The sequence below is a fragment of the Xylocopa sonorina genome, chromosome 3 (assembly GCF_050948175.1).
Source record: "Xylocopa sonorina isolate GNS202 chromosome 3, iyXylSono1_principal, whole genome shotgun sequence".
In the NCBI taxonomy this organism is placed as follows: domain Eukaryota; kingdom Metazoa; phylum Arthropoda; class Insecta; order Hymenoptera; family Apidae; genus Xylocopa; species Xylocopa sonorina.
In genome coordinates this window covers 2,706,050-2,733,894 of record NC_135195.1, presented here as the reverse complement: position 1 = coordinate 2,733,894, position 27,845 = coordinate 2,706,050, and the positions used below count along the sequence as shown (strand labels likewise).

General features: G+C 35.2%; 2 protein-coding genes across 5 annotated transcripts in view; one reads left to right on the top strand and one right to left on the bottom strand.

Moving 5' to 3' along the window:
* Flo2 (flotillin-2) overlaps positions 1-27,845 on the bottom strand; it is a 177,447-nt gene that overhangs the window by 26,737 nt on the left and 122,865 nt on the right. The window lies entirely within an intron of this gene.
* Positions 1,904-27,644, top strand: LOC143433633 (glucose dehydrogenase [FAD, quinone]). 3 transcript variants are annotated; one of them, XM_076911072.1, is made up of 6 exons: positions 1,904-1,986; positions 23,521-23,612; positions 24,135-24,331; positions 24,992-25,206; positions 25,432-26,614; positions 27,297-27,644. In XM_076911072.1, exons 2-6 carry the CDS (start codon positions 23,547-23,549, stop codon positions 27,565-27,567), a joined length of 1,932 nt encoding a protein of 643 aa, XP_076767187.1. In that variant the 5' UTR covers positions 1,904-1,986; positions 23,521-23,546; the 3' UTR covers positions 27,568-27,644. The 3 variants fall into 3 exon arrangements, with proteins under 3 accessions (XP_076767187.1, XP_076767185.1, XP_076767186.1); XM_076911070.1 differs by lacking the exon at positions 1,904-1,986 and adding an exon at positions 8,898-8,980; XM_076911071.1 differs by lacking the exon at positions 1,904-1,986 and adding an exon at positions 14,113-14,294.

Here is a 27,845-nt window from a genome sequence, read left to right as displayed (position 1 = left end):
GATCTCCTTAATCTACCACGCGATATGTACACGATACAAGGTCTGTACAATTTACGACAGCCCCAATATAATACCACGATCGTCCTTCGCTGTTAGATCTCCGAACGACAAAAGCCAGACGACCTACATGGACGCTCCAAGATTTTCCTTACCGTCCGCTCGTTAGCGTTGCAAAATTAACCCAATTCCGTCGGTGCTTCATAAATTAATAGATTATCTGATCTAATTGCGATTGCGGTTGCAAAACGTCCAGATTTTCGATGCAAACACCCCACTGTGCGACATCTGGTCAATTAAAGTGGCGTTTTTCAACGTGCGATCACCATTAGTGAGACGGTGAGCAGCATCGCGCCTCGAACTGGACTCGCCTGAAGCCCGGGCCGCGTCGTTACCAGCAATTTCTCGAGTACGTGTGTGTTGTATTTGTTTTCGGGAAGCGGACGTATCGTTCGACTTTTCTCAGCTTGTTGGGGGTTTTCGTACGCTACGCCGTCAGTTTTCGCCGGTCGAACCGGCCGACAACTCGACTGGACCGCGTGTCTCCGCCGAGAGATTCGATAACCCTTTCTCTTGGTGCTACGCTCGCTTATGTGCAAGATTGTGAACACGAGCAACCCGTTCCGTGTTCTAGCGTTCTTCGTGACAGAAATCTGGGAAACTCTATCGAGATCGCGATAAGGGAAGCGACCAAGTAATACGAATTAGGGAAATTCGTTTTGTGTTACGAGATACCAGTTCCCGCGAAGTCTATTTTAGTTAAAGCAGTACAACGGTGAAACTTGTGCTACATAAGGGTTGTCTTTGATTTATTGAAATCGTGTTGTTGAAAATTCGGGTTTTAAGAGAATCGCGTTGAAAGAGGGTTGTAGCAAAGCAAGAGGGTTGTATATCGTGTTGTATATCGGAATTGTGTTGTAGAAGATTAAATTGTATATGGAATTGTTTCATGAAATATTAACATAACCCGTCAATTACAAATTATTGTTGGTTCTTTTGTTTGCGTGTAGACAATTGATAATTGGTAAATGTAAACGTTAGTGAGGAATTAAATTTCATTGCTTTTCTTTTGCGAGCATGACGTTTGAAGTGTACATTTGTAATTATTTGCAACGAAATTAATTTAAATTTGACTACAGAATATTGTGAGTATTCCTTTCGAAAAATGAGAAGCATTAATGTCTGTTCACTTTGACGATTTTTATTTAATTTAGAATTCAGAATTAAAGATGGTGCAGTTAGAGCAGTTAAGAATTTGTCGTTGAATATTCATGTGTGTAAAAAATCGGTCACAAGAGTCTACACGCGAGTTGAAATTTTAAATATTATTAAGGAAATTAAGATTTTGAGAAAATTGCCTTTGAAAGTGTAAAAGATATATTTTCGTTTATGTCAATCAAATTATAGATATCTCGAAGAATGTGACATGGTGTAAGCCAAAAATAACAACAAATTTCTTACAATTTAGTATGCCTTTGGCAATTACATTTGGATATATGCAGAATCGAGCTTTCGCTTTATCCACGTTGCGCAGAAACAATTCCATGAACAACATAAACAAAAGAAATTCGATTTCACGTTGCTCTATTAAACGCAAGCTTTTATTTTACGATTAAAACTTGGAGTAATTAACGAAAACTTCATCGCGTTCAATTTTAAATATATCAATCGTTTTAAAATTCGAAGGGAAATATTCGATACGTGTGTGCGTTTTCACGTAGACTTTAGAGAATAATAGTAGATCGAAAAATTTGAATATCCTAGCGCGGTTTTTCTAATTCCCTTTATCCTCGCGTACGAAATCCTTGATCGCCTGAAATCGTCGGGCGGATTCGAGACGCGTTCGAAACGGATTCGAAAGGCGGAAGCGGGCATGCGATCCGCGGGAAATTGAAACGGGAAGGGTGACCGAAGCGAGTAGGGGGCGAGTTAAAAATGACGAGAACGGGAGCCTAGCGAGACTGGGTAGAGATACGACCCTGTCGCCCGGTGAGTGTTCGCATGTTGAGGATTCGATCGAATTCTTGTCACGGTCCGATGATTAGTGGAGTGGTGGCGGCGCTCGTAGAGCGAGCGGAACGAGTGCTGAAGATTGGCCGCCGATTGCTTATTGCTGCTTGTTATTCGACTGCGAACATTTATGCATTTATGAAACATTTAAATGCGTTAAGAGTACTTTTCACAGCGGCCATGGACAAATTTTTATTTCAATTTTGTTTCATTGCTTGTGGTTACATATGTATCTACTTGCATACATATTCGTAGTCTATTTATTTTATACGTATTTTTAGTCATTTATATGTGGTTATATGTTTGTTTTGTTCTTTTTTTTGTGCTGAGAAAATATCGTTTTTGGTCCTCTATTATTTATTGGGGGTGGTGTGCATGTAAGTTATTCCTTTTGTGATCTATCTGTGCTAAAAAGTTAGATTTATTGAATATTAAGAATGGTATGAGAATAATTGAAGGCTACGCTAAATGATATGTAGAAAATTTAATTGAACTTTTAGTAATGGTAGTAGTAAATTATTAATTCATTTCATATGATACGGTATGGTATATTTCCAAAAATTTAAGGATTAAAAGTAACAATTATTAAGAAAAGAAAAATTGAGAGAGAGTTAATTTTTTTACAAATAAAGAAGCTATTATTAAAATAAATTTGTCAAGAAACGAGACACGTTAAAAAGACATTAATATCTAACAACTCTGATGACTGACATTTCTCTAAAAATAACTAAATATCCTAATCGTTATCGCTCATTTTTACCGATAATTCATCAATCATGGAAATATTTTTTCTTATCGATGGAAGTAGTTTTTGTTTGTTTGAAAAAGTTTTAACTTGTATCTATTCACGTGTTAAAGTCAATGAGATTTATACATTTTAATCAGGAAGGAGTTGTAAAAAATTTAAGAAGAATTTGAGAAACTTAGCTATTTACCATAAAAAATAGAATAAATATATCCTTCTTTCAATTTATTCTTATTAAAAATAAACATGTCCAACATTTATAAAAAAAGATCAACTCAATCAATTAATTCAGTTTTACGAATAAGTATTTTTCAAAATTATGTGGACTTCGAAATGCAGATTTTAACCAGATTTTAATATAAAAACATACAATATTATTTGTTTCATAATTTCTACAGCTTCATCGCTTCTTAAAATATATCTATTAATTCTGTTATTATATATAATTCTATACGGTTTTATATTGTTGAACTTTACAAAATAAAACTTCCATCACTCGTATCAATTATCCATAACCAAAATAAAATCTGATATAATAATAATTAAATAATTTTTATATGAAACAAGAAAAAAAGATTCCTGTCATCAATAATAATAATAGTTATTATTACTATCAATAATTACCCTTGCTATATAATAATAATTATTTCCAATTACATAAAATAATTTGAACATAGGTATTAATTCTTACGCTACAATCTTTTAATTCTGTATCATACAAAAGCCACAGCCACTGCAATAATTTGATTCTTAACCATTCACTTATATAATTACTGTTGTTATAATGAAATTGCAGAAAAAGTACTGTTTCGTTTTGTCAATTCACCAGTACTATCATTATCGTATTCTATCGAGTATTTACAATGATTATCATAACTGATAATACAAAGTAAGAGATCCACTTAAAAAAAAGACGAAGAAACAGCAAATTGCTTCGTAAAAGAACTATTTCATTAATTGTAAAGATACTGATAGTAGATATATCTATAATAGTTATGTAAATTGCAAATGTTTATACAATTATGGAAGTTTAAACGTGTAAAAAATACAGGATGCGTATTATCTGGAGAAATACCATCAAATTATACGATTTAATTACGCAAGGAATAAAAAGTGGTATAAAAACGGAAAAGTGTGCAAAAAATTTGAATTTAAATTCTTAATTAATTTAATAAATTACGATCTGAAATCCATTAGGGATGTAAAACAATGTAAACAATAGGATTCGAAAGCGATAAAAGTTATCCAATGATTCGTCCCCTTCATTTTATCCGCTACCATTTTCAAGATACAAAAAAGATGGCATTAAAATATCTATATACAGGGTGTACAAAAAATAAGTCGGAAATATAGAATAACAGTTTTCATTTGAGGCTTTGTTTTCGAGAAAATCGATTTTGTAAGTTACAAACAGGTAATAAAATAGAATGTTTGAAACAAAGTTTAAAGTTTGTAGCAAAGTTTATTCTTACAGAAATGACTGAAAAATTACTGTTGCCCATCTTACTGAAAACATAATTCTGCTCTTCTAATTAAATTTTCATGAACGCTTTCTAAGGTATTCGGTTGTTTTAATGTATGCAAGGTTACAATAATCTTTTCTTTCAATTGCTCGCAACTTGTGATTTCTTCAGAATATACAATCGACTTAATATGATTTCATAAGTAAAAGTCAAGCGGTGTTAAGCTCAGGAGAGCGTGGTGGCTAAGCTATTGTTCCAGCACGGCCAATCCAACTTCGGTAATGTTGGTTTAAAAAATCTTTCACAGCTAGGAAAACATTTCCGTGATACTGGAAGTGTTTATCAACATAACTTCAATTGAGGCAATGATCTACTGTGAAATCCGCTATATCGAGAAAGATGATTTTCTCGAGAACGAAGCCTCGAATGAAAAATTGTTATTCTATATTTTTGATTGTACCACCAGTTACTGAACACCCTGAATATCATTTCTCATTTCTATCTGCATCTTCACGCTCGAAATGGAACGCATGAGTCACCGAATGACTTCGCGTAGAAACGTTCGTCGACAATTCTAATTAACAATAGATCGCAAACTATGAAGCAGATCGCAAGAAGATCGCAAGAAGATCGAAACGCGGAGATTAAAAATCCCATTATTTTCGAATTTCGACAGCTGGCCACATTAGAATATAATGCAGTTTTGAGTAACGCGAGCTCAGATCGAACGATTCGCAATCGCGGTCTTGCCGAAACTATCGCTTTCCCTTTCTACGCGAAAAGTACGGAACGCATGGCGGACATCGCATCGTAGAAATTCGTTTCGTCCGGGCAAATTTTGCTTAACCCAAGCCTCGTGAATCCGGTTCGCGTGAATCTCCTCTTCGATGCTCGCATCCGAGGCGCGTACCGTAGAAAAAGTTGCGCGCGAGCCTCGCAGGAAATGATAATTCGAACGCGCGCCTCGGTTACGTCTGTGTCGCGATGTTGCAAACCAATTTTACGTAATCGTATCGTTGCTAGCGTTAATTCGACGATGTTTAGAAACTGGAGCGCACATTAAGTAATAAGCGATGTTCTCTTATCGTGGGATCTGTAGTTGCTTTGGAATTCAATGTTAAAAATTGATAAGCGCAGGATAACGCGAGCTCTCTGCCAGTGAACATGTTTTTTTTTATATCGATCGACAAGCAAGCAATTTCATTGGTACAACAACGATCAGATCTCGATGGAAAATATTAGAATTCAATCTCGAAGCAATTTCCATTTTCATTCCTTTCGTGGGAATCAAATGACACGTGGCGATCAATCTGAAAGGTATTGCGATTGTTGATTTTATTATTAAGCAATTTTAATCAATATAATCATAATCACCATAAATGTAGATTTTCATTTTTTTTCTGGTGATATATAGGGTGATTTACGAATCGGTTATTAAGACGTTTCAACCGTTTGCTTTTTTAATTTATAGAAAGAAAAGCATTGGTATTGCAAGTGAAAAGATTTCAAGATCTAAACACGATTTTGAAACCAATTATTTTTTGCATAATAAGTAATACATAATGTACATAACAATAACTGTATATAGTGACAATACTGCATATTTTCACTATCATATTTCTAAATAACGAAGATAGGATTCAATGGTATAATAACACGTTCCATTTTTTAATTATCTGATACTATAATAATACGATTCCTTTTTCGAGATTTTAGGAACAACAACAGATAAAGTGTCGTGCCATTGAATGTGTTGTTTTTTTTTTGTACGATCAGATCGTGCTGTTTAAAAAGCACCGGATAAATATTAAATTTGAAAATGGTACTTTTCAAAATTTCTCTTACATCTGTAAATCTTTTGTTTAGTGCAATTTTTATCTGAAATATTTTTCATTAAATTATTACACAAGCAGCTCGAACATCACGAGTGACTCATTCGTGGATCATTTCTATACACGCGGAGTTCTTTCAACGTTTTCTGTACAGAGTGTTCGAAAAAAAGCTATCCAATATTTATGTGATACGTGGAATACTCTGTACCGAGTAAAAGAGTCTTAGTGAACGTAGGTCGAATGGTGAACCTTATTCTAAGATATAAGCACTTTTCTTTGCCAGCATCATGATTCACTTTGTTGCTTTTGAGAGGGAAACTCTTCGATTAGGAAACTTTTCCGTGTTGAAAGACGACGCGCAGCTAAATCTGCTAACTTTTCATTAGAATTACGAAATATCTGACATTTTCAACACGATACTTTCTAACTGTGTGATACTAATAAAATTCGCAATCGTCGATACACAGCTGACTAATTACGGATGAAATCCACTGTTGATACTCGAATAAAGAGATTCAGAACGCGGTTTAGAAACACTGAAGTAAGTTAACCGTAATGCTAGCAACAAAAACGTTCGTATCTCGCAAACCTATGTTTACTCAGGCTTTTTTATTCAGTACAGTGTGTTCTATATATCATACAAACATTGGATGATTTTTTCTGAACACCCCGTGTAAAATGCGTATTAATATAAAACAATCTAACTAGTTCATTTAATGCGATACAATTAGATTTAATCGTTATTGATACCTAAAAGCGATCATATTTCAATATAAAATATTAAAATTATATCTCAGCAATTTCTTGCAAGAAAGCAATTTTATTCTCTTCACCGAAAGCAAAATAAAACTTGCGAATTATTTCTCCTGAAAAATATTCATTTCATGATTGTTCGAGAATAATTTATTTAAATTTTTTCAATTTAATTCGCAAGGAGAGAGAGTAAAATACCAGTACGTGTTCGTCGTGCAAAAATTTGTCGTACGGCACACGTGAACAGAATAACGCGTGGCCTTGATAGAAAGGAAAAAGAAAAAACGTACAGTGATTCAGGGAACGTCGTAAAAGAACGAAAATATAAAGCACGACAGAGTTCTATATACACGATCATCTCCCACGATGTTCTACTGAACTCATATGTGACCCACATATGCATTACACGTAGCACGAAAGGATTAAATCGGAAGGAACAGTGAAATATATTTTTCGACTAAAAGTGCAACTAATTTTTCAATGTACCAAAGCTAGGAAAACATTAAGAGTTTTCCTCTTATCTGTTCAAATATGTAAATATATCATAATCGAGTAAATTATGTATATTTTTCTAAGAGAAAATGTAGACGTACGAGTATTGAAAAAATTGCGACAATCTGAAAGTATAATATAATAATAATAATATTTTGTACACGAAAATAAGAATACTTGTAGTAACGAATGAATGAAATAGGGTTGGGATTTTTAATCAGTAGATTTATAATTCTTGTTTAATTGGTCGCTTCCGTTGCTGGCATAAATTTCAATAAATAATCGAGCAGATGATCGTGTAACGGTAGATCCGATATCGATACATAATTTGAGAGGTAATTGCCGCGTAAAATCGGGCAATTACTAATCTCCCGAAGGTCGCGTCCAATTTGTACGAATAGACGTAACCGTGATAAAAATCAGAGAAATTATAAATAGTTATCTGTTCGTTATTTTAATATCTGTGAGAATATTTGTTAAGTTATGTATTTATCTTTATATAACAATTACACACGACTACAAAAACCTCGAGTATTCTAAGTACTATCTACAATATGAATCTCGTTTAATTGGTAACTATCTTTTAATTAATCTGCGTATAATTATGACTTGATTACGATGCTTAAATTTACGCATTTAAAATTTCGTGAATCACCAACGACAAGTAGTTGCATATGAAAGAAATTTATTGGAAACGCGAAATAGATATTGCAAATAATATAATAATGTACTTAATTAATTCATGATTAATTATAATAGGGCACAATCAACAGTAATTATATTAATTAACTCAGGAGATATTCAATTTAATCCTTCTTTTTTGTAACATGTATTATTAAATTATTCCACTGCTTTCTCAGAAAAAATTCTTCATTTTTTTGCCGTATAATTTATATTATCTGCATATTAATTGGCATAATTTTATTTGTGCATGTACGCACTTACATGTACTATTATTGATGTTGCACTATTATATAAACGAACGATAAAAAAATGAATAAAAAGATATAAAATGGAAGTATCATAGTTCTACGAATAAACGAATAAATTAATTGAATAGATATATTAGCTTATTGAGCAAGGTTAATTGATCCAACAACGATTAGTCGTTGCACATGATGAAAGTACAACAAATTCATCTAATTTTTTCAATGCTATCTGAATTTCTTTTCGCTTCTACCGAACTTACACGCGATCCACATATGTACCATACGTGGCACAAAAAGATTAAATGGGAATTCACAGAAACGATCGAATACATTTTCAACTACAAGTGCAATCAATTTTTCTTTTAAAATTTACTAATATCTCCTTCGTTTAATTTTGCGAACGATCAACAAAAGAAAAATAAATGAAATGTCAACGATTTCAAGCTTTATCACATAATTGTACAATCGTAATATAACGGACAAGGTATTCACTAAAAATGCTACTATTCCAATCGAGATCGAATCGGCAATTGTCGCGAGATCCCGGTAACAAAATCGATGCTAATCGAGAAATTCGTGAGAGATTACTTGTGTCACTTGCTAATTCGTTAATTGGCTATTATTATCGAACTCTGTACATCTGTACGTGCCCGATAACCTATCTAATTTATCGTAAAACAATATAACGCGCGAGGTGATAGTCAGTTTTAGTCAGAATCCAGTCGAAGGTGCAGTGCAAACGTTTCGCAATATTCGCAGGTAGGTTCGGCCTGTACCTACGTAATATATTTCCTCTCCGTCGTGCTCCCTATTTTCCAATCGTCTCTGATCAACTTTCAATTAAACCCATACCACGCAAAATTCTACCTTTCCTTTCGTTTAACAACGCGATTCGACGGGATCGTCTATTTAAATATCCGAGACGTTAGTTGGTTATTTCATATTATTAAATATTGGGAAATAAATAAACAATACTTTGATGTTATAAAAATGTGAGCACTGCGGCGAAATGCTACTTCTTCTTAGATATTGCAGCGATGAAATTAGAGACGAGGAAGTTTATCAGTTAATTACAAAAAAATGATTCATTTAAGAGTAGAATCGTCTTCTTTGCTAAACAAGTGAATTTTCTTGAATTATTATTGATATAATCATGGTTCATTTTGTTGTTAATTTTAATGGTAAGATTAACAGTAATTTATTTCGATCAAAGTGACTTATTTACGTAGACAGTACTCTATTTACTGTGTGAAAAGTAACAACGAATCGAGCTTGTGATATCGCGAAACTCTGAATTCGCGAATTTGTAAAGATGGCGGCGCAGCTTGGGATTAGGGGTTGCAAAGTTTGAATAGAAGTTAAACGCGCAAGTGTGACGAGAAACTAGTATCACAGAAGGAATTAGCGAGCATCAGATATATTTTTTTAATTTTAAATCTTGCAATTTTTAGACATCGGGATTTTCAGAGTTACGAATCGCATAATTGTTATTGTCGAAGGTTTCCATCATCTTTTCGAAAAAAATGTTCGAACGTTACGTCACTCGCATCCTCAAGTTTCAAATAGCAATTTTATATCGCGTTGAACATCCTGATGAAGTAAGCCGCCATGCTTACGAAACATTCGAACATACTTCGGATCCGAAGGACGAAGAGGCTCATATCCGGAAGTATCTGTGATAAGATATAATGCTTCTAGATTCTAACCTCACGATTTTAATTGCATAAATTACGGATTTTCTAATAACTATTAGACGGAAACACCGAAAGGTTTCAAGCTTCTTCGAGGCTATTAATAACTCCAAGTTTCACTTGTGCCAATCAAAGCGGACATCGATACCGATATAAGATTATTACGAAAGGCTTTTCAAGTGGTTCTTATGGCTACGTACATGCTTCGATCTCAAGATTTAATATCACAAGTACGAATAACTCGTATTATTGTTTATAATGCAAAAATAATTACAATTATTGATTACTCGAACGTGTTGCGATTTTTCAATTTCTGATACATTTTAAAGTCCACGATGTAAGTCAGCCATTTAATTTGAAACTAATCGTTACAAAATGCGTATAGAATTTCTTAAGCGGTGTCTAAATTTTTCTTTACGACACATTTGTAATGAGTATTATTACATTCTACTTGCAATCTGGAAGCACTAAATCTAATACCATTCTCTATAAAAAATGAAAGAGCTACTTTCAAGGCCATTTCCATTAATAATATTAGAACAGTCGTTTCTTTTACAATCTCCTGCCGGTACATAACTCAAATCGATGTACAGTCAATCACGAAAGTATTCGCACCTTCTCAAGCTCGATTAGAATCATATTAATCGATATCCGGCAATTATTGTTAGCAATTGTTGACGAAATAACAATTCGATTAGGAACAGCATTCGAGATGCCTGAGAGATGCCTGCGAGATGCCGGAAAATTAACAGTCGGTCGAACGCAAATATGTACTCTCGTGACTCACGATACCTCCGAGAAAGAACCATACGCATTCACGTTCACGTTTCCCTATCCTTGTCACTAAAACCGATCGCGGGTTTAACGAACCGAACGCGAGTGAGTTTATCGCGAGTGCATGGCAAAAAGTACGATGAATAATTATGCCTTTCATGTGCTACAATATCGCTATTCAACGTGTGAACGAAGATACAGACACGTTAGCAATATTGTTGCATTTAAAGAGAATTTCTTTACTTTTTTTCTTGCCATTGAAAAATGAGTGAAAGTTACACGCGGTTTTAAATTCGAAATAAATTGGAGTAATAACGATTTTTGGAAAATTGTTTGTTTTTTATACAGAATTAAGGTTACCATGATTTTTTGAAATTATACTATATATTGTAGTATTAGAGCGAGGAGTTAGACACTTGCCATTGTTAACAATCTGTGTTCAATGTTTGAAGCAATGCACTATTTACAGAAAAGGGAAAGATTAGAAAATAATTTCATAACGTATATAGTGTGTTTATAGTAGCAAACGTAAAAAAATGTTGGCAGTATAGAAAATATGGATATATTGGGTTATTATTAAAATCAAATTTATAACCTGGTTAAACATTAATGCAATACATAATGTAAAATAGTGCACAGTTATTTCTTACTTTTACCGATACATAATTTTTTGCGATACGTGTAGGTTGAAAGCCGTAAATCTGGGTTTAAATATTTTTATGAGTTATTCCGCACGTACTAAGTACTATCAACATTTCTATGCATAAAAAAGTGCTTTGAGGGCATGTTCTCGATGTACAATCGAAATTGTTGCAGCGGCATTGCTGCGATCGAAATAAAGAAAGATATGCCTTTATATAAATTTTTACGCGTGTGCATTTATGTTATGAAAAATGGTATCTCCACTTTGCAAGTTTCTCAAATTTATAACATAAAACACATTCTACTAATTTGAGTTACTTCCAAGTTCTCATTTGTTCGTTTAACGTTCATTACAATGCATCCTATTGATACTCTAAGAGAAGGTTGAAAGCGAGTGCAGTGTGCCAGACGTACTCACCTCCCCTATTTAATTATATCTTTTCAAGGTTCCAAGTAACAATTCTAGCCATTCACATCGAACCGTCGTGTACAACACGTGGACAGTTACTTGTTTACAAGATTATTATATTTCAACAAGAAGATGACAAAATTATTCCTCGTTTGTCATCGTGATCGATAGGGGTTAATGTAACGTAGGACGATGATGACTCGTCCACATGGAATTTCACGCACACGCGTTCCATGTTAATTGAGAACTCTGTGTTCGTGTGTTATCAGACGTAAATTTAAGACAATGTTGATTGATCTTTCGATCGAAAGAGGAAATGCTAATAACAAAATGAAATTGTTGCTAATCGAATACACGAAAATACTATCGAACTGATATGTTTACCAAGAAGAACGTGAGATTATTATCCCAACGACAAGAGCGATACTAATAAAATTCACTTGTTCAGCCAGATAATATCTGAATGGTAGAAGGGAAAAAAGATGGGAATCTATTTTTGGCAGATTCGATGTTGAAGGCGTCTTTTTGTGGTCTCCAACACGAACTGCCATGCTGAAAGAGATTGGTAAATAATGTCAGTGTCCTGAAGTTGAGCTTTGTTCATTCTTTTCGAAAATGATCTCATTTTTTCTGAATGTTTCTTTTAGTCGTTTCTAATCGACTTCAGAGCCTTTTGTCCAATTCCAGTAAAATTGAGAATGAATAACGTGGATTAATTACTAATTGATTTGACGGAAGTCACTAGATTCTATATTAATCTAATGTTTCATAAAAATATTAAATATAAAAAATCAATTTCGAATTAAATGCGTTCGAACGATAGATAGAAATTAGAAGAAGGAACAATGTTAACGAATTTTATCGACATTTTAACCCTTAATTGCTTCTGTCGGAATTGAACAGTTACGCTATATAAACAATTCTAATTGTATTAGTGCAAACTTATATTATTTATTAAATGTAAATTTTATCCTCTTTTAAATAAACCAGAACAAATTTTTATACTATTAACACATTATATCATACTACATTATATAGTATACTGCCACCATACACTATTTTAATTTTTAGAAGAGTAAATTTATCATTTATTCTTCTTTTTATTATTTTCGTATTTCTCTTTTCTTTTTTAATGTTTCATACAATTCTTTTCCTCATTCAATGGAGCGACTAAATAAAATTTCAATAAACTAAAGTAGACTTTTGTATAACACGGTTAATATGTTACGCGTTCTATGGGTGCGCGTTATACGAAATTGTGATGTACAGAAATTTTTCTCACATAATATTTAGCTAAATATAGCACATCGTTGCCGAAAGTCTGTAGTCACGTACAGCAAGATTCTGTTATTTCTAGCCACATGAACGCCAAAAAAGTTACATCTTAGTATAATGCTTGCTAAAATCATCTGTTATACAAAACTTACAACTGAACATTACAAACGAGCACAGGAACAATACATTTTTAAACAAAATAACTAAGTCACCCATATTTCGCTAGACTTTGAAACGACATAAAACTACGTTATTCGTCGCAAAAGTGTGAAAAGTGTCTCGCGAAAATACAAACGACTACCAAAACAGAACAAATCAGTAACAATGAAAAAAGCAATATAATACACAACTACATTAAATTTAACTGTTATATTATTTCGTAGGCAATAGAAAAAATCGCATTGTACGAAAGCAATAATCGCAATATCTCCTCTACCCTACAACCGCTTCTTTCGTCATTTCTAACACACACGAGTATATTATACCAAACATCGCATCTGTTTATAGAAAAAAGGGTTGCCCTCGCGAGTTTCTTATCCTGTGGGACCAACCACTGTCCCGAGGATCGGGCTCAGCGCGTCTCTCAGTCCCCCTGTCGAAACACGTTTCACAGCCGATTCGTTCGCGCTGTTCTCTCGGGTTCATTTCGCATGACGTGTGTGCCCACGCTAGAACGGTTCACCGACTGGGTGACGTCACGGTTCCGCCGATCTCTTTCTCCGGAAGAGAGCGAGATTACGGACTACTCCTTCAGCAGCTCGCGCGGCGCGAGCCTCCTTAATTAGTTCGGCCGGAGCCGCGGATGCGGCTCTTAACGGGCGATCACGGACGTCGTGGAAATAGATCGATCGGAGGCTGGATCGAAGGAACGCGGTGAACCGCCAGGTTAACAGCTGAACGTCTCCAATGAACGTTGCCAATTAGAATTATTGCGGTATATAAGTACGAGGCGAGCTTCAGAATCTATCATTTCGTTCAGTCGTCGGGCGGACGAGCGGCTTTGGTCACCGGAAGTTGAATTCGAAGTTTGTTTGTTCCCGTTCACGAACGCGGACGCTTTATATATCCAGACTTCGATTGTCGTTCCGCATCAAGCTTTCACGAGCCGCAGTCCTGGTCCGTCCTGTCTCGGATGAACTCCTCTTTGTGTCGCTCCACCAAAAGGACCACGCATCCCGCGCACACCACTCGCTTCGACCGCCCAAATGGCTTCGAATTCTATTCAACGAGCCGCTACCGGCCTCCTCTCTCGTCTGCGACTCCCTTATCGACGATTCTTCAGGTTTGTTCAAACTGTAGATTCGGTAATTTATTTTTCCGTTTCTCTTTTTGTTTATATTTATTAGTTTACGGCGCCTTGACGGCGATCAGGTTCTCATTGACCACGAACACCGAAGATAGAAACTGTTTGTGAAGGTGAAATTTCAAGAAATCGAAGTGCGTCGTGTTTGGCAGGAATTTTCTTATCTGTGTCAATTATATGGTAACTGTTTGAAGTTTCTCGTAAAGCGTTGTTTAATTTATGCTCGCGACGATAGTAGGGGTAGGTAGATTTAGTATACGTATAAGATGGAGGTGTCGATCGATGGTTGGTTTCTCGTGTGTCATATGTATTGGCGAGTATACTTTGGAATTAGGTATTAACTTTCTTTGGTTAAAGTTTTTTTTGTGTAGGGTATACAAATAAAATGTACTCAAATAATGATAATAATAATGATAATCTGAACGCGATAAGATAAAATAAAATAAAATTTAATTTGTAGAAATTAGTGGCGCAGTGTATTGATAAGTGTGACAAAATTGAATAATATATACATACGGGTACATAACCTTCTGCATAGTGTAATTTTTCATTTTTTATAGTCGTAAAGTACTAGTTTTTCTTAACATTTTTAGTTACAATTAATAGTTACACGATGTACAATCGGTCTTGGAGTTTGATAAAGGAACGAATTGAAGATACATCCAATTTATTTATCCACAAGAATGCTTTTTGGAGCAATTGTATTAGAAATTAAAGAATATACACGATATATAGAAGTAGTTTTTTGGAGCGATCAATTTAGTAGTATAATGTTTAGCTAATTTGTGCGTTAAGCTCTGTTTTACGTATCAGGGTCATTGAACGTGATAGTGAAAGAGAAACTGGATATACTCTCTCTCTCTCTTAAAATTTAAGAAAATGAAGAGAAAGCGATGATATCGAGTTTAATTAAAATTGTGTGTTTCTTGACAATATAGTGCATCTTATAAAGTGTCTGTTTAACGAATAAAAAATAGCAGATTGCTGTTATTTTCTTTAAGTTGTATTTATGAATAGTAATTTTTTATCAGCGATTTAATATACTTCATTATATTATGAATATTATAGCCAACAGTTATTATCGTAGCTTTAATATTTTTTACAGCAAAGATTGTGATTACTTCAAGTTATATTAATCGCTGTTATTATTATCGCCATCTTTACAACAGAGTATTGCATATATTATGAAAGGAAGACACAGTGACTGAATGAAATATTTATGCACAATGTATTTTTGATGTTCATTAAAAATACAATATGCAATCCAGGTACACTCAGATTTTAATTTGACAATGTCCTTAAAAATACTTTTTTTGGAGAGAAACAGGAGACTCTAATGTATAAACTATCATTTAAAAAGTTTTTAATTTTACTTAAATAGAAATCAAGTAATCTGTCGGCGAATCATTTCAATATTTAGAAATAAATTTTATTGGTATAAATTCTTCAAATACAAGCAATTATATCTTACTACAATTTAATTGTGAATAAAAAGAAAAATGTACGTGACATATAAATAATATATACATGGAACAAAAGCTGAGGAGCACAATTTTTAATTTTATTTGGAAGTCGAAAACTTAATTATTGATGACTGATTTGTGTCTTGGAAAAAGAGCAGCCAATGTCAAAAAAAAAAAAAACTAAAACAAGTGACTACGTATATGAAGTATCTGTTACATAGAAAGACTGAAAAGTTAACACACGCGCATCCTAAAAATGTGAAGTATTTATTGAAAACACGAGAGTTTATTCACAAAATAATCAAACTTACCAAATGGAATTTTGTACAAAGCCACGTAAAGCTTCCAACAAAATAGAGCACTCGAGTAATAGCTGTTCGAGCACAATAGCCTCTATCGCACTACTCTACATATTTATCACTTCCATAATTCACTCGAGCACAACTTTCGCGATATACGCAACTTCTTCACTACTTTCATCACTATTCAGCAAAATTCTCCGTGTTAAAACCGTTACGATATGCGCGTACGCAGTGAGAGTCAAAAGTGAGAGTATACACTAGGCAAAAATTCGATTCATTTGTATGCGTTTATATTTTATCTCATTCAGAATGAGATTCATGCATAATAATATAATAGCACAGTACAATTTCGATTGCATGACTTAAAGAACATTGCTTATTCTAAAACTATTCATTCCACACAAAAATTTCATAATATTCCATCTCTTATTGATTATTCCACCTTCTCTGAATTTTTATAGTAAAAAGATACGCAGTGACTAAAAAAAGTAATCATGTACAGTTGCATCCCTTACATCAACCGTAAATATATCCAGGAAAGCTTCTTCGAACTGTGCGATCACTCATTTACGACTCTCACTTGCTCTCCGCTCAAGATCCACATCGATCAAAGGAACTCGATCAATTTCTCCAAAATCAACCACTAAACTCGAGTTCTAAATAGCCATCGATCGATCCTGGTACGAAACGATTCGCATTTCCCAAGCCACGTGTGCTCTACGCGAATAATTTCGCGAGGCGTTTCACTTTCGAGCTCGGCGCGCGCCGGATTCGCCGAAAGGCCGACTTTTCCGGGACTTTCGAAAGTCCACGCGCCGCGATTCGGCGCGAGGAAGATGATGCGGCTAATTACGCGCGCTCAGCTGTCGGAAACTTTCACGCGCAGAGCATATCGGGTCGATCGAAGCGCGCGTTCCGTCCGGTTAGGAAGAGATCGTCGGAGGCAACGCGTTATCTGCCCGCCATTGCTGATCGCCACTTTCACAGAGGATTGTTACCAATTTGTCCGCTGGCCGTGTTACAAACTCGGCTGGACGATTTTATAAGCAGCCTGCTTTGCTGGCTTCCTCGTTCCATCTAGCGAACGCTTTATCATCGAACGAACGAGTTCGCCGCGTGGGCTCTCCTGCTATCGGTGAAACTCTAAGTTAATTCGATCGGGTCCACCTTCGTATTCGACTTTCACGATGCTAGTTATTTTGCTCCACGCCTGATATATGGAGATTTATGTAGAGATTTATGGAAATATAAGTTTGTGCAATTTGTTCTCGCTGATTTCGCTGGAATTATGCGAGTAGATTAATTTTATGTAAGAATAATTGATTTTCTAGTAAACTTTTTAGGTATTGCGCAGGATGAATTAAACATAATTAAAATAGGATTGGTAAAATGTTTTTTACGTGAAAAATACCAAGTTTTAAGTCACCAAAAGTTACGAAGCTATTTTCAACATTTCAGTTGTATTGATAAGTTTTCAGAAATTTCACCAAAATAAACAGCTAAAGTAACGAGATGAGGCATTTTTTGGGGGGACGAACATATTTTTTCGTTTATATTACTTATTTTTAGTAGGAGGAAAATTGTTTCTAATAATAATTTCTCACTCTGTTATTATTTTAAAATATAATTATCGATAACACACCGTTCTGTATCTCATCCTCACGATTACTCTTTTACTAATGACTGATAATTCAAGTCTAATTTCAAAACACACACGGTGTGCTGTCTGTCGTCTTGCCTCGAAAAATCTTACACACATACCGTATGTTGCTCATCCCGAATGTGTTAAAAAATGCCTGAATCACTGATGACTCATTCACGTGTTCATGGGAAATTTAAGTCTGAAAAAGTAAGGAACATGAAATACGTGTACAGGAATCTGTGAAATGTCTAAAGCAAGTTGCAACGCGATAATATTTACTCTCGGTAAATTGCGTCTGCTTAGGCTCTGTTTCTTCAGTTATTTTTCTCGCGGCTATGCATTTGTCTAAACATCTGTGTGCTGGATAATGATTACGGTCTGTAATGTTAATGTTGTTAATATTCGTGGAACGTTCGCGTACAGATGTGATCTGAAATAAAGATTCGTCTTCGAAATCTATTAGCGATGAACATCTCTAGCAAATGATATGAATCGTATCTCTAACAAGGTGTTTTGTTTCAATTTTTTATTACGTTTACGAAATTGTCCAAAAGTATTCGGATAATTACTTTTTTGAGAACGTGATCCGATTATAAAACTGAGTCCATTGCGTCGTTGTATAAAATCGGCAGTGCCATAAAAATGGTATTACGTTTGATCGTAAAGAATATATAGACGTAAATTCGTGTAGTAATTTCGAAATGGACGACACAAACGTGTTTGAATGTTTTTAATCGAATTTTCCCGATTATTGTCGAAAGGATTATGCGTGCTTTAACTGCAAAATTATGTAATTGTAAATATATATAAAATGAATTGAATTTACTTTTCAAAACTAGTACACAATAACAACATGGGTATTCGTATTTTATCTTCGATCTTTTTTTATGTATACTCATATTTTATCTTGGATGGAGTCAAATCTTTCTTATAAATTGATACAGATATCTATCGCGAATCATTCACTAAACGATATCTAAATTCAATGAGTGTATCGGTGAGTTGCCTGCTTAATCTTAATATATCATCGATAAATTTTTAAGCAAGTAATATATATTATAAATCAATAATCAAATCAAAATAATCTTGAATCAATATCAAATAATCTATTAATTCCGAAAAAAGATTAACAGTACTGCTATCAGTCGCTAATTCGTTATTAATTTACATACTTTAGTACTACACTATCACTAGAAGAAAATTAGGTGGTAAATATGTTTACGATAACGGAACACTCTCCATTTTTACATAGTTTATCAATATCATTATTTGAAACAAATTTTTTCTCACATATGTACAATCATCCGTTGGTTTGATTTTCTGAAATATTCCAAATAACTACTAATTAAACTTAGGTTACATGAACAATTAATTCTGGTGTAGACACTCTTATGTGGTCTCAATTTAAATCCAACTCATCGATAGACTATTCACTCTTCAACATATTGTACATCAAGGATGAAAAAAGTGCACCTTTTAGAAAACAACTAATGGTAGGATTTCAATGAAATTTGGAAAATAGATAGTACATAGTATTTCAAAGGTATAAATTAAATTAAAAAAAAAAATAAATTTTTAATTTAGTTTTCTATTATTTCATTTAATGTATAAGATTTAATTTTTAAAAACTTTACCCAAGAGTTCACCTAGTAAGAAAAAAGCATAATAATGTTTAGGAATATTTTACTGTCCAGTTTTTCATATAGTAATTTTATTTACTATAATATTATTTTAATGTATGATATTTTTGCAAACACTAACCCCTATGCCCGGGCAATTTGACAAAATTTATAGATATAAGCAATCAAACTTCTTTTTCATTGCTTACAAATAGTTATGCAAAACAAAATATTCATTAAATGAGAGAAAAACAAGCATTGGTAAATGCGTTACTAATATTTATGAATGTCTTGCATAAAACTCATCTGCATAGCGTCAGTCTGCAGAAAAGGTGTTAATAACCGACTCGCGGATAGTTTGTTAATACATATTACAAGAGGGAAAGACTAGTGGAAGAAAAATGAACAAATACATAAAGTTACTTAAATTTTGTATATTTTAGGAACTTTCAAATAATCTCCATAGAAGTAATGCTCTATCATCAAGGAAATTTATTCAATATTTCATCCATCTACGTTATTAATCTCTCTATACTAAACTAATATTCCATAGTAATGAAACGAGTAAATAGCATCGACAATGCAAAAGTTTCGCTGCAGATATGCGAGGTATGTAAACCTCACCACTATGCATATACATATTTTTATATTAAAATAAAAAGTCTGAGCAAAGTCTCTAAGGAGTAGACGCTAATTAGATTGGTAACCTAATTTCAACTAGAGATAATCGCAAATATCTCGGAAACTAAAATGGAGAGACGGTGACACGCGCAAGAAAAGTAGCTCGGAATAACGATCCTAAGAGTACAGTAAAAGTCAAGGTAATCGAAAACCAGCTTCCCCCGTTCTGAGCATTTATTCAAGTAGAAAATTCATGCATGCCAGCCGCTCGCGTTAAGTGCAACGGTTTTTCTATATGCAGCGAAGTGCAGCAACAGATAGAGTGTGCAATCGTGGCTCTCGCGATTTTCTTCTACTTGAGAGCGGTTTTTGATGGACGCGCGCGACATTGCTGCCCCGAGGGCTGTGATTTACAGCTTTCAAGATGTCGCATGCCCCGCCGCTTTTTCTTAACCCGTTTGCTCCTCGAGATCGAGGAAATGTACAGAGTTATCCAATTCCAGGATCGTTTGCTTAATTGCAATCATAAATTTCAATAATTACTGCAACTGTGTCGGGCATTGCTTTGTATCTCATTAAGAAACATGTCTGACCAAAAAAAAAAGCTGATTCCAATTAAACGACAGAGTAGTTTTATATTGTAAAACGTTTCTTTGCGTCTAGTGGAAAAATTGTGCATCAAAGTAACACAGTTTTCGTGGAATGAATGAAGAAGTTTTTCCATCAATGGATAAAGATTAACGCGTTCTGCGCTAATCGTAATCGACAGTAAAATACATTCCTCTGTTATTATCAGTTTAAGAATTTGTCACGTAAAAATGTGTTATGACGCAGACCTTATCTTTGCGTGCTTCTCTCTGATAAAATTCTAACATTTTTAGAAATGTTTTTAGTCTGCGATCCAAAAGTAATTCGGAGATCACGTACGTGCATACTTTGAAATGACAAACGTCTGTTGTCACGTTATCAATTTTCCGTAGGTATTCGAATATGAGAAATTTCAATAATTTCACATACAATGAATGAAAAGAAATGAAATCTCATGTCTGCAAAGTATACTAAATACATTAATTCCTAATGTTATGCTAGTTAATAAAAGCTGGATATAATTTCGTACATTCACTTTGAACATATAATATATTTTGTATATTTATACAAGTTTTTGTTTTTTATATTTCGTAAGAAATCATTTTATGGCTATTCAGCAGATTTTTGTATACTCATGCAGAAACCAGCTGAACGATCAGCTTATGGAATATAAAAGAAACAATAGGATAAAATTATTTCGTTCGAAACTACGTTTTCGAGAAAATCACTTCCGTTTAAATTCACTTTTCAAAAGGAAGCGATTTATCATACCACTTAAAATACTTACTGTAATTGCAAATAATTTTCCACGAATTCTATCTTGTCAGACCCGTGAGCAATCAGTTTCCATTCAGTTATTGAAGGGTGAGTTATACACGGTACGGAACTCGATATTTCTTCCTTTTAAATGCAATAACTTTGCAGTATCGCGTAGATATTCTCTTTCTACGTAGTAGTTTAACGTCGCATCACCATCGGATGGTTATTAGCGGCTTACAACTTTTCACAGAACTGTTAGGGCCCCTTTATATTTTGAACAACAATAGAATCTTAATGTGCAACTTAACTGAATTCAACTGAACTATACTTTGAACATTCAAAGACAATGCATGTGGACGGATGGTGTATTGTCCATTACATGTTTCACGTATAATTATTTGGTTTCTGTTAGGTAGATTTAAATGAGAGAGCTTGATGTGTCTTATTTTGATTTGAGTTATTATAATATTGGCACTTTAAATTCACCCTTTTGCAAATCAAATTCATCCTTTAGTAAATCAAGTACTTCTACTAAAATATTTTATTTAAAAAAACATCAAATGTGAACTAGATAGTAAGAAACGAAAAATTTCATTTAAAAAGATACAGATATTTATTTAAATGTAATTACCAATTCATTAAAGTCGTGTAAGTGTATATTACGTAATTCAAAATGGTATATTTCGTAACACAAAATGGTAACAATTGCTGGTGATTTAAAAAGTTGGAGATAGTTAGATTTTGCAAAAGATCGATGCATTTGCATTTTCTTGCTGATATTTTTGCGCACTGTTTTCATACATACATACAACATACATTAATCATGCAATTATGAATTATGTAATATATACTAACAATAATGAATTGGTAATTACTACCTAGTTGATATTATATATGGAATTTCCTTCTTTTCGAATAAAATATTTAAGTAGAAGTACTTGATTTGCGAAAGGGCAAATTTGATTTGAAAAAGATTGAATGTGATTTGCAAAAGCGTGAACTTAATGTGCCAATACTGTATCATCTGCTTTGTTCGGTTGAATTACAGGTCGAAGAAGTTTTCCATTAAGTGAAGTGAATTAGTTTTGTAGGTTTTCCATGTAAAATTCCAAATTTGTCTCAGTAACGTCCCGACGTTTTTGTTAACATCGGAGGTAACACTATTTACAGATTCACCATTCATAAATAAGGTGTCAGATGTAGATATTGTTCATTATCTAAATAAGTGTTTTTATTGAACTAAATCTCAAACAAATCAATTTTACCTAATTTCTTCTGGTATATTTTACGAGAATAACCACCATATATCCACTGGTACGTGTTATTCGAATGGCCTCGATATATATATCATAGCAGTTAATTAACATGAAACAGTTATCTCATGGAATACCGTTACAGATTTAACTCACTTACTGTCAACTACGAGATATTTCGTAATAAGCGTCTATGTACTAAAACTGTTACAAGTCTAGATTGGTTGCGATTCGTCACTGAATAACTATAAACTTACCAAAGAAAATCTTGGCGCCCAGAGCAAAACGCTCTAACTTGTCTGGCAGTGAATGGGTTAATCCATTAAATTACTAACTTGCGTGGTGACTGTAAGAGGAGATAGCCGGATTTTTTACGTTTCTAAGTAAACCTCAAAGTGATTCGATGGGAAAATACTTTAAAGCGATGATGCATAACGATGTACGTTCGTATCTTGATCATATCGAGCATTAATTGCTATCATACGTCGAATTTCTTTCATAATTGGCATTGCATACATTGGAACGAGGATGGCTCAGAGTGGGAAAAGGATTTCGTTAGATAATAGCGTTACGTTCGCCGATTTTTTAGAATCACAGATATTTATAAATGAATCGACACGCAGCAATAGATCGAACGAATAGAGATCGATGACGATAACACGTCACCTGTAAGATATGAGTATACTACACGAGAGCCTCTCGCATAAGCGACGCCATAAAAGCGGATTTTATCATATAGCAATAATCATTTCGCCGCGAACCACGAAATTTTCGAGTAAAACGCGGATTTTCTTCCCTCCTACTAGGAACTCGATTGAGGAAACTTTCGTTAATATTTGCGCATCCAGCTAATTACACACGATTACGTGGTTAGCCGCAATTGTTACAGCTAACGATAATTTAAGTATAAATTCCTTGTGGACCGTCTTAATACGAATTCGTTGCTCTCTGTTCGCAGGTGACACTGGCTTCTGATTGGGTAAAATGAGACTGTACGTCCTGTTCTCGTTGCTGGTGCAGTTGACACTCGCGTTTGGAGGCCCGTTTCCGGTAAATAGACCCGTTGATCCTTTGATCAATTAAATATTCCAGTCGAAAGCTCGCGATTTGTCGGGGTTGATAGGCGACGTGCTCTCAATTTAAAAGGCACCGAGGGTTCTTCATTTCTCTGTAATTTGGGGTTACGCGGTTCGTCTCGATCACAATTAACGATAATTGTTATTATTATTATTAATAATTTACATGTTCTATTAAATTACATGTGTCTTTTTAATATAATTTTGGCAAATATAAAAAATAACGTAAAGTGGATTCATTTAACTGTCCTTAACAAAATTTGTTATCCAAAAACTGGAGGAATATCTGTTTTACTATATATGCGCGTAATTATGCATTTAATTAACTGAATATGGGGTCTCGTAAAAATCTGACGAATTCTCGTAGAATTGAGCACCCTCGTAGAGTGGCATTTTGTTATTCTTCTTTTTTCGCCGTCCATCCGGAAGAATAGAAGTGAAACGCGACGGGGTCGTAAATGTGAAAGCGATTTAAATTAAACGGCTCGTTGATCAGTTTCAGACTAGCCAGTTGGACACCAGTAACGAAACGTCAGGATGTTGCATGTGCAATTTCAAGGACACGTCGTACATGCAGGCCAAGTGCGGCGTCAAGACGTCTTTCATGAGTCTGGTCGAGAAACTGATGGCTGCCAGATGCGACATCTCCGATCCCTGCCATAGACTTGGTCAGGAGGAGGTGCCCAATGAATGGTAAGGATTGTCGGCTTTTACTATTTTACCTGAATATTATCGCATTGCAAAAAAGAATTCATTTAATTTCGTTCCATTTTTACCTTTGCGAGAAATTTGTTGGCTTTATATAATTTAATTACGCGTTTAGATGAGAGATAACGATTCAATTTTCGATAAACACGATGCATGAACATGTATGATGATCATTTATTTGTTAGTACTTTAGTAATGGCAGTTTGGAATATTTCGTGCAATTATTAGTATAATTTTTTTTATTACTAAACGCTTGAATAAATACATGTATATTTATAATATAATTGTCTATTAGTCTGTGTCACAATTATAGATTATATATATATTACAATATTATATTTACATTTATTTACCAGAATTTTGCAGTACCAAAACTAACAAGCCTCAAACTAATTTATTTTACAATGAGCTCGATACGTCGGTTTGAAAAATTCCAAATTTACTTATATTAATTTTGAATTTCTGTAAACATCGTACCACTCTCATATATTTTTCAATAGAATAATTATACCCAATTAATTTTAAAGAAAGCAAGAATATAATCTCAACACCAATCTTACTGTGTTAAACATTAAACATTCGTTCAACAAATGTCCAAACTACTTATTGAAATATTTCAATTCGTAACGAATCTCGAAAACACAGGTTCGACTTTATCGTGGTTGGCGCCGGAGTGGCTGGGCCTATAATCGCCAGGAGATTAAGCGACAACCCTTGGTGGAGGGTTCTGCTGATCGAAGCGGGACCGGAAGAGCCGTCGATGACTTCCATTCCTGGGATCGCGGTTCACGCAGTCAATTCGACTTTGGATTGGAAGTTCAAGACGGAGCCTACGGAACCTCATCCGACTGCGTGTTTGGGTAATAAATAATCTGTCGTTCTTAACAAAAAGCTGCAGTAATTTGAATAAACGCAATAGACATTCTTATTGAATCGGTGTTTGATCACACCAGCCAATTTCAGAACCGACTTTCAGAGGAGTAAAATAATTGTTTCAATTCGAGTTACAACAATTATGGTCTTTATTAAAAGGAACTGTTCGAATAAATAAAAATAATTGCAACAACTTTGTTTCTCGTCGCCAGAAACGAACGGAGTGTGCACATGGCCACGCGGGAAGATGGTTTCCGGTACTGGAGGCATGCACGGTATGATGTACGTACGTGGTCATCCGGAAATCTACAACAGCTGGGCTCGCGGAGGCGCTCTTGGTTGGTCCTACGACGAGATCAGCCACTATTTCGAACGCGTTGAGAACCCGATAGACCCGTCCATCCTCTCTGACAAGCCCAGAACCGTTCCAGTACCTGGTCCAATGAAAGTGCAATACTACCCTCACAAACCAGCGTTCGCGGACGAGGTGTTGAAAGCTGGCTCCGAGTTGGGCTACAGAACATCGAAGTTGAAGGAGTACACGCAGACAGGGTTCATGGTGGCGCCCATGACGACCGAGAATGGCGTACGCGGGACAACCTCGAGGAACTACTTGAGACCAGTGCACGGCAGGCGAAATCTGAAGGTGTTGATAAACGCCCAAGTAACGAGGATTCTGATGAACAACTGGCAGAACAAGGCCTACGGAGTGGAACTGGTCGACAAGGATGGGTACAAGAGGGTCGTGAAGGCTGACAAAGAGGTGATTCTATCTGGTGGAGCCGTTGGATCCCCTCATATTTTACTAAACTCCGGGATAGGACCCAAGGAGGACTTGATCAAGATGGGCATGCCTGTGATCAAAGATTTGCCAGTAGGGAAGAATCTGCACAACCACGTGTCGGTCGCGGTTCATTTTAGCATTAAGGACACTGCGTACGAAGTGATGACGATGAACAGCGTGAACGAATACTTGGATACCAGGACTGGGCCCATGACGAGCACGGGACTGACCCAAGTGACCGCGTTCTTCGAGAGCAGCTACGCTGTCGCTGGTGTGCCCGACATTCAGATGTTCTTCGACGGGTTCTCACCCAAGTGTCCAAGAACCGGGCTCGAGTTCGAGTGTTTGAACGGTGCGCTCGCTTTGTGCCCCGATAGGAGGCAAATCGTGTTCAGGCCAACGACGGTTCACGTGGCCAGTCGTGGATACATGAAACTGCGTTCCGGTGACCCGCTAGCGCCGCCTTTGATTTACCCGAATTACTTCACTGACACGAAAGACTTGAAAGTGTTGGTCGAGGGTATTAAGAAGAGCATCGAACTGATCAATACGCGGACTATGAAGCAGTGGGACCTTCGCTTGGAGCCTGTGATTCATCCACTTTGCACGAAGTAAGGCACAATATATCTTAATATTTTGTTAAACTATAGTCGCTATTAACTCTATCGTTAATCATTCTGCACTCTCTTGCTGCTCGCTTTCAATTGGACTCATTCGCCTTAAACATTCACCCTGTTCCTGATGCATTTCTTATTCATCCATTCTTCGAAAGCTCACGGTTACGTCCACGCAATCCTTATCATTCCCAAGCACTCCCCTTTCGCACCTAGACCTCTTGAACTCGATTGCACGCAGTCACTCCATTAATTTACTTCGAAGCATTCTCATTACTAAGTTTCCACGCATACCCCGTCACAGACACAAAAGACACTCACACTCTACATTCTTGATATGAAAAATAGTAATTATCTGTCGTTTCATCATACATTCACATGATTTGAAAAATCTATGCAAAATTAGAAGATAATTCACTAACAGGCTGATATCGATATTTTAGTTGATATTTCCTTGTGACTTTCCTTGATTGTGATAAATTCGATTTTTAAAGTAACTTCTATATACTCTAATAACCGTAAAACAAGCTACACCACGAAGCATTTATTTAAAAGATATAAATTTGTTGTCACCATATATCATTTTAATTATATTTGAAATAATTTTATACGAATAACTGATGAGAAATCAATTGTTAATTGGAAGAAAACACAAGTAAAGGTTAATAAAAATTTTCAGCTACCATTTTGGCAGTGACGCATACTGGGAGTGCTACGTAAGAGCTGCAACCGGGCCGGAAAACCATCAATCGGGCACATGCAAAATGGGCGCGGATAACGACCCTTCGGCAGTGGTTGATCCGGAGCTTCGAGTGCGCGGTGTGCCGAACATTCGCGTCGCGGACGCGTCCGTCTTCCCGATCGTGCCAAACAGCAACCCCATCGCCGCCATCATGATGGTCGCTGAGAAGGCGGCCGACATGGTCGCGCATACGTGGAGGAAGTTGTGAATACTTCGCAGAACTTCTGATACTTTTTATTTTATTTCAGTTAGATTACGCTCGAAGAAATACTCCTTTTGCCAGAAACGATGGATCAAAATCCTCGACCTCTTCGCTTTAAACCTTAAACCTTCACTTGTCGCGATGGCACGTTTAACGAGTTTCAATTTCGATGGAAATTTATTTGTACCGAGTGTTCAAATTATCGATCTTGAACGTCGATCGATCGATGAAAAATTGAGCTTTGGGTAAACGTAGAAAATTTGTAATTGTTGTTTGTCGATGGA